Source organism: Phacochoerus africanus, chromosome 9 (genome assembly GCF_016906955.1).
Source record: "Phacochoerus africanus isolate WHEZ1 chromosome 9, ROS_Pafr_v1, whole genome shotgun sequence".
Taxonomy (NCBI): Eukaryota; Metazoa; Chordata; class Mammalia; order Artiodactyla; family Suidae; genus Phacochoerus; species Phacochoerus africanus.
The window spans coordinates 16,914,092-16,922,218 of record NC_062552.1 but is presented as its reverse complement, the minus strand read 5'-3'; the positions used below and the strand labels follow the sequence as shown (position 1 = coordinate 16,922,218).

General features: G+C 47.1%; 1 protein-coding gene across 1 annotated transcript; it reads right to left on the bottom strand.

Moving 5' to 3' along the window:
• Positions 1-603: 603 nt before the first annotated feature.
• SOX4 (SRY-box transcription factor 4) lies at positions 604-5,595 on the bottom strand. The gene has a single exon (XM_047795802.1). The coding sequence runs from the start codon at positions 4,771-4,773 to the stop codon at positions 3,340-3,342; it is 1,434 nt and encodes a 477-aa protein (XP_047651758.1). The 5' UTR covers positions 4,774-5,595; the 3' UTR covers positions 604-3,339.
• Between the last annotated feature and the right edge of the window lie 2,532 nt (positions 5,596-8,127).

The following is an 8,127-nucleotide window of genomic DNA, read 5'->3' as shown; positions in this document are numbered from 1 at the left end:
ACTTACATGAATAACCCTGTTAGTCACGGCACAAAATGGAGATTTTTGGCACCACATGAACCTTTCTGCTTTTGAGTAAAACATTTATACAGTTTTTATATTTCATAACTGGTAACGCCTCTCTCCTCCAGAATACATTGGTAATTTAACAGGCTTGTTTGTTCTTAATCCGTGGGAAACATTTCTAGCCACTGCTGGATGGTATCTCTGGAAAAATCAAGGCGAAAGCAGCTTGGGGATCATAAAGTTAAAGATCAGCAAACCGGTGTCTTCAGTAAAGAATTCTGTCTGTCCATGTTGCCCCTCCCCCTCTCTTTAAAATTTCAAGACAAAGGGCATTGATTTAAATGGAGTAAACTCAGAAAATTCCTAGAAAGCGTGTAGAGTTGACACATACTCAGCTGACGCCATCACTTCAGGGTCAGAACCTGCCAAATCTGGCTGAGAGGAACTCCGATTCCTCAATAAGATGGCAATTAACGGGCCTGAGAACGCACTTGCTTCATAGCTAAAGCATATGGTATAGTTTCTACACACCCACACCATTGGGCCCTCCCAATCTTAGGCTCTGGGCATAATAATGACAAAAGTCAAGATTTAGGGTTCAGTTCCAGCTGATTTTATTTCCTTCTCAAAAAAAGTTATTTACAGAAGGTATATATCAACAATCTGACAGGCAGTGAACTTGACATGATTAGCTGGCATGATTTTTTTTTCTTTTTCCTTTTCCCCTAAACATTGTTTTTTGTGGCCTTGGATTTTAAGACAAATATTCTACACGGCATATTGCACAGGATGGATGGCAAAAAAAAAAGTTTAAAAACAAAAACCCTTAACGGAACTGCCTTAAAAGGCAGACGTCCTAGTGCCTGTCATGTTATATTAAACATACATACACACAATCTTTTTGCTTATTATAATACAGACTTAAATGTACAAAGATGTTTTCCACTTTTTTCAATCTTTAAACACAACAGCTATAAACCTGAACACATATGCTATCATCATGCCATAAGACTAAAACAATTATATTTAGCGACAAGTAGAAAGGATTAAATAGTCAAATACGAGAATGAAAAACGCAGTACATAGTGTCGCGAACTCAAATCGGCATTTAGATAGATCCAGTGGTTTAAACGGCACGTTTTTGCTTATAAAAAAAGTGCAAAAAAGATGTGGTTTACAAGTTAAAGCTACAGGATCCCTTTTTTGCTGTAAATGCACCAGTTTTAAAGCCTCTGGATAAAACAGTATTTTGTTTAAAAAAATTTGTTTTTCTTAAAAGCATACAGTGTTTGGCTAATTCTCCCCCCACCATCTATAAGACTGGGGTCGAAGGATGGATACTGGTGGCAGGTTAAGGGATACTGTCACTTTAAGAAGCCTGCAGATTGAAGTGTAAACATGGAGAAATTAGGGGCTGATTTTTTAAAACTGTGTGAGATATTAACCAGCCGCCCTATTATAAAATCAGGAAATCCAAACAGCGATTTACACCGATTAACACCCCCTTTATATATTTTTTACAAAAATACACTGAGAAAATAATCAAACGTTTTCATCTCTCTTGTCTTTTTTTGTTTTTTTAAAAGTGTCAAAAGTCTACATTTAAATATAAAAAATTAAAAGTTAAAACTCTAGCCCTTCAGTGAAGGAGACGTAAAATGGCGTGGGTAAGAACAACTACCAAAAAAAAAAAAAAGAAAGAAAGAAAGAAAGAAAACAAAGAAAAAGAAAAAAAGAAAGGAAGGACGAAATAAGGAAGTAAAAGAAAGAAAAGAAAGCAAAAGAAAGGAAAAAGGGACAAAATAAAAAATGTTTGGCCAGTATAAATACGTCCACATATAAAATGGCATCTGATTACATTTACAAGGAAAAAAAATACGAGGATGGAGCATCGGTGAGGGAAAAAAACACGTCTTCTCATTTACACCTATAAGGAATAAACACATACACACTGAGAAAAAATTTGGTCCTGAATTGTTTTTTAAAGTCCAGCACAGATTTGAGTTGCGTTTGAATCCTTTAAAGAGTTAAGAATGAAAAAAAGCTGGTGATAATTTCTGTTGTAGGAATCAAACATAGCGCCATCTATCTGCTTTTTATATTATCCTACACTATTTTAAAAACTGCTCAACAGTCTTATACAGAAATCTTTAAAAGATAGACAGGATAACATGCTATATTAACCCCACCAGTGAAATAATCCAACACCATCACGATTCCGATTAAGAGAAGAAAAAAACCTTTTTTTTTCCCCCGAAACCACTCGCCCTCCACTGCCCCGGTACCACATCAAACAGTCTCCTCTCCTCCGCGCCTGCGGGCCTGTGAAGTCTCACCTCACTGATTTCAGAGATGCAGCAGGCGGAGGCCCAGGAGACGCCGCCACCTTGTCCCGAACGTGCAAATCCATTTCAGTTTTATTATTCGCCCCCTTCCAGTTCGTGTCCTTCTCCTTCCCGCCCCTCGCCCTCGCTGGTGTGGCATTCCAACTAGGTTCTCGGGTCGCTTCCAAGCGCTGGTCACTCAACATCTCCTCCTTCGGCTGCAGGGGCAAGGAAGAAAAAAAAAAAAAAAAAAAAGAGGGGGAAAAAAAAAATCCCTCCAAAAACAAAAAGGGAATTCGCCATCGTGCAGTCCCTCAATCCCTGGCGCTCCAGCCCGTGCGACACCCCCTCCCAACATCTGCCGTTGGTCAAATTCGATGCCCTGGAGCCTTGTGTCTTCTTGGGGAGGGAGGGCTGCAGGGGAGAGAACGGGGGCGGGGGGGCAGGGATGCTGAGCACAAAATCCCTAGGGAGCCCAGAATTGCCTCCCCCTCGATCAAAAGACAAAAAACAAATAAAACACTACAAAAACAGCAAAGGGGGCGATGAGAGGGTAGGTAAGGAGATTCCTTCAGTCTCTAGAAAACTACCAACTCGGCTTCTGGCAGGGGTTGCAGACAAGTCCGGAAGCTCCTTGGAAGGGGGGGGGGGTGTCTCTTCAAGCAAAGGGGAGGAAACTCGAAGTCGCTTTTTCGCCATCAAGAACAACATCAATAACAACAATAAAAGGTCGCCCCTGTCTACCTCCGCCTCCGCCGCGTCCCTCCGGCCGGGGAGGTGGGGGATGGGAGCGCGGGTCCCCAAACGCCGCCGCGCAGCTCTCCAACAACCGGGACACGGCCGAAGCCCGCCCTGCTCACTTTTTTTTTTCCTTTTCCTTTTTTCTTTTTTTTTTCTTTTTTCTTTTCTCTTGCAACTCTTTCTCTATCCGCTTTTTTTTTCTTTTCTTTTTTTTTTTTTCTTTTTCCTCTCTGGCCCCCCGGCCCTCTTCTCTCAGCCCGCGCGCCCTTCAGTAGGTGAAGACCAGGTTGGAGATGCTGGACTCGAGCCAGTCTCCCGAGATCATTTCGCTCACCTCGGGCGTGCAGTAGTCCGGGAACTCGAAGTGCGAGCCGGAGCCGGGCTCGAAGTTAAAATCCAGGTCCCGGTCCAGCGCCGACGACGAGCTGAAGCTGCCCAGGGACATGCTCTCAAAGTTTGAGCTGGGGTTCAGGTCGAGCAGGTCGTCTTCGAACTCGTCGTCGGAGGACGACGAGCCCGAGGAGGAGGAGGCGGAGGAGGAGGAGGAGTGGGACGAGGCCGAGGAGGACGCGTGCGAGGGCGCGCTGGACGGGGCGGGCGAGGCGGCGCGCAGGCTGGCGTAGCTACGGTGGTCGGCGGGCGAGCGGCCGGCGGTGGGCGACGAGGCGGCGCTGCTGCGGCCGCTCAGGCTCGGCCCGTCGGGCGAGCAGCCGGAGCCCCCTTCCTCGTACAGGCCCAAGGGGTCGCTGGGGTCGGCGCCAGCGCCCACGCCGCCGACCGGCGAGGACGACGCGCCCAGGCCGCCGAACAGGTAGACGCGCTTTACCTTCTTCTCGGTCAGGTGTTTACCCGGGGCCCCGAGGCTGGTTGAGGCCGAGGCCGCCGCCGAGGCCGAGGCCGAGGCGCCGGGAGTCCGCGCCTTGTACAGCGAGTGGTGGTCGGCGGCCGCGGCGGCGCCCAGGGGCAGCAGGGCGGCGGCCCCCGCCTGCTCCGCCGCTAAGGAGGCGGAGGAGGCGGCCGCCGTTTTCCCGCCGCCGCCGCCCGCCAGGATAAGCTTGGCGTGGGGCTTGCCGACCCCGCCGCCCGCGCCGCCCGCCACTTTGGAGCCGCAGCTCTTTTTCTGCGCGGGTTTGGAGTTGGCGCCGCCGCCGCCGCTCGCGCCGCCGCCTCCTCCCCCCGCGTTGCTGCTCCCGCCGCCGCCCCCGTGGCCGCCCCCGCCGCTGCCACCGACCTTGTCACCCTTCTCCCCCGGCTTCGAGGAGGCGGCGGTGGAGGAGCTGGAGTTGGCGTTGCCGGACTTCACCTTCTTCCTGGGCCGGTACTTGTAGTCGGGGTAGTCAGCCATGTGCTTGAGGCGCAGCCGCTCCGCCTCCCGAATGAAAGGGATCTTGTCGCTGTCTTTGAGCAGCTTCCAGCGTTTGCCCAGCCGCTTGGAGATCTCGGCGTTGTGCATGTCGGGCGACTGCTCCATGATCTTGCGCCGCTCGATCTGCGACCACACCATGAAGGCGTTCATGGGCCGCTTGATGTGCCCACTTGGCGTCTTGCACCAGCTCGGGTCGTCGGCCTTGCCGCCCGTGGAGGCTGTGGAGCCGGGCGTGGGGGAGGAGGCGATGCCCAGCTCCAGGCCGGCGCCCGAGTCCGAGCTCTCGCCGGCCAGCAGCGCTTCCGTGTTCTCGGCGTTGTTGGTTTGCTGCACCATGGCCCCGGCTCCGCGGGCGCCCACGCGCGCTCACACCCTCGCGGCGGCCGCGGCGCGATCGCCGGGCCCTCCCGGCTCCCGGGGCCAAGCGCACGCCGAGCGGGAGGACGCGTGCGGCTGCGGAGCTGGCCGCTCAACTCCCGGCCGGGGTGGAGGTGGGCGAAGAGCGAAAAGTCACCAAAGGATGCGGGGTAGGAGTACTCCGCCTCTTGCAGAGGAGTTATAGTTCCCAGGCTGGAGCGTCTCCCTCCCTCCCTCCCTCTCTCGCTCTTGCTCTTCTCTTTCTCACCGCGCCGCAGTTTGCTCTATCTCGGCTCGGAGTCCTGGAGACCGTGCTAAAGTGAAGAGGAGTTTCTCGAATGCTGGTTGCTGAAGCTTCCAGTGCAAGTTTCTCGCCGCCTCCCAGGCAAGTCTGGATTTTTTTTTTTTTTTTTCTTCCCCTGAAGCAGTTGATTCCAGTTCACGAGCGCTCTCGGGAGCTCAGGAAAGCGACATAGTCTCTATCATTTAGTCCCTCTCCTGCAATGCAAAGCAGAAAAGACTCTGGCTCCAGGACTCTCTGTGGGCGGAATCGGCACTAAGGAGTTTGTGCAATTATTTTGTTGCAAGGTAGGAAGCCGAAAAGCCTTCATGCAACAGACTGGCATGAATAAATGTATGTTTCCCCCTCCCTTCTGCAAGAAGGGAGCTGGTAATGGCACAGTTCCTCCGATGCAGACTCTTAAAGAGCGTGCAAGAACTAGAGACCCGGGAGCGAAACAGGCCTCTCCCCCTCACACACAGTTTCTCTTGCTGCAGCTTAGAGCAGACCCCAATTCCGCCTCGCGCCTCTTTATCCTTTCCCAGTCTTGGCCGCAGCCAATCAGCCGCTGTAACCAACGCTTCCTCGTGCCAAGCCCCTCCCCCGGGCTTCCTATTGGCTTGGAACCCGATGCAATAATAATCTCCGCGTGCAATGAGAAGCTCCAAATCTGACCTCATTCCAATTTACAGAGCAAACTTTTTAAAAGGGCTAGAAGTACAGCTGAGATTTCTGCTGCCTCTTTTTTCCTTTTGCTGTGCCTGCGTGTGTGCGTTTGGTGTGTGTGTCTGTGTATGTGTGTGTGTGCAGCATGTGGTGTTTGAAGAGGATGTTAATGCATGAAATTATTAAGGGGAGAGACGGAAATGTATTCTAACCATTATGTTAGATAACAAGGGGCTTAGAAGGGGGGAGGGTGAAATACTGTAAATGGAAGCTTTCTGCTTAAAAGCCAAGTGATTATTTTTATTAGTTCTTTTCAGTATTGGAATAAAGAATCAGCCTCTGGTGCAAAATCTGTTCCTCGGCTCCTTCATAAAGCCAAGGATGTAGAAGGGGGAGGAAAACCATGACAATAAATCAATGGATATTGAAAACCATTAAGAAAGTGGTACCTGGACACCTGTCATCACAGTTATTTTAACAACTCGAGGTACAGCACAGATGTTGATGTACTGTGTAAATCCCTTCAGAGCAATTTGGGTGCTGTTTGTGAAGGCAGAGAAGAAGAATTTTTGCAATAATTATTTGCTTTCTTAACCAAACAGGGGTTAACTATGGTTACTTAATGATTTAAATTCGGCTATAAATCCTGGATAGCCTAAACAGAGGAGCTTTCCACTGGAGCACATTAGGCAGCATTCTATACTTAACTCAAGGGGAGAATTTACATAGAATTTTGTGTAAGATGATAAAGGATAGGAATCGATTTTATTTTAAGTATTTGCTTTCCACATTTTCAGAATTAAAGATTGCTCCACTCTCTGTCCTTCTCCCGGCCTAAACCCTCCTCCTTTCCTTTATATAGATTTTCTCCTATATATTAGCTGCTTCAATCAAATGGATCTGAAAGACCCAGACAAAGAGAAACTAGAAGGCAGTGGTATCTGGTTGCAGAAGAAAATGGAACCTCTGGATTTACATTAGATTTGGTGATTTATATTAGATCTGGTCGCTAGTCCTTTTTACTGGTCTTGTAACCCTGGGGATGTGACCAAGTATCAGTTTTCCTCATCTGTGATGTGGGAACAGTAGGAACTACTTTATGTAGGGTGTTTGTGAAGGTTGAATGAGCTTGATGTACAGTAAGCCCTCAGTGAATGCTATTGTCCTTCCCTGGCTAATTCACATTGTGGAGACACTCCCTTTAGTAGAAGCATGTTGTTCAAGAGACTAAAATTGAGGATGGCCACTGATGTAAAAAAATAATCACAGATCATAAACATGAACTATCCAAGGACCACATCAGCAATCCTATTGTCCTAATGATTTGAAAAGAAACTTCATGAAGAGCCTTGTGAAGAACGCAGCAAAGAAAATGTGCTTTCGTAGTCAGAATACATGCTAATTTAGCCACGAAAATTACCTTTGGTCTAAGGTATGAAAATTAAAATTCTACTAAAAATTGGTCTTCCTTAACACCTTAATAGTAAACTGTTTTTCTATAAGCCAATGCTAAGTGGTTAGGTAGGGCTAACCTAACATAATTTAAGTCAGCTTTCTATTCAGATCAAACTAGTGCGAGGCAGTAGATTTCTATTTATCTTGTCAAACTTTTAAAGTATGTAGGCTGGCGAGAGGCCCAGGTTGTCAGATGTAGAATTTTACTGGAAAGAACACCCTTTGGAGACATCTGACTGGACCTCTAAGGATTAACCACATGCAAGAATGTTTTTGTGGGTAAAAGCAAATAATTTTTGACCAGCAGTTACCCAAGTTATATGCTTTTTCTTTTAGAAGGAGAAACAAATCTTAAAAACAAACAAACAAATTAAAAACCCGCAGGCACTTCTTTTGCATATAACAAAATTGGGTGTGTTATCATGCTTTTCATTTTCTTTGGTATGCATACCACAACACACCCGTACATGTTATCAGTCTGACATAAAAATTACTCTAAGAGGTCTATTATTTATAAAATCAATATTTCCACAAGAATAAAAAAAAGAATAAACACTATGTTTATTTATTTGGGGACTTGTACCAACTAAGGATTTGGGGTGTAGCTAGTTTGTGATAATTCAGTCAAGGTGAGTATCAATATAATTGATTATATTTCCCAAGCTGTTTATGTTTCTAGCAGTGAATATTATCAGGGAAAAGTGGAAGTTAAAGCAGAGTAGTTTTGTTTATGTTTAAAGCACACAGATCTTTTTAAAGTGTGTACTAAAAAAAAAAAAATAGCCACTGGCCTATTTATATTGTTAGCTGTATTTCCCATATTTCAACAAATCTAAGTAATGTCTTCAAGACATACTATTGTTATATGTCCTTAAGAGAGAACAACTGCCAATGACACTGATATCCCCATGGTTGTAAGACATCTGAGAAGT

Bases quoted from the DNA above. Each gene is read 5' to 3' on its own strand.
- SOX4 (XM_047795802.1), bottom strand. From the start codon at position 4,773: ATGGTGCAGCAAACCAACAACGCCGAGAACACGGAAGCGCTGCTGGCC.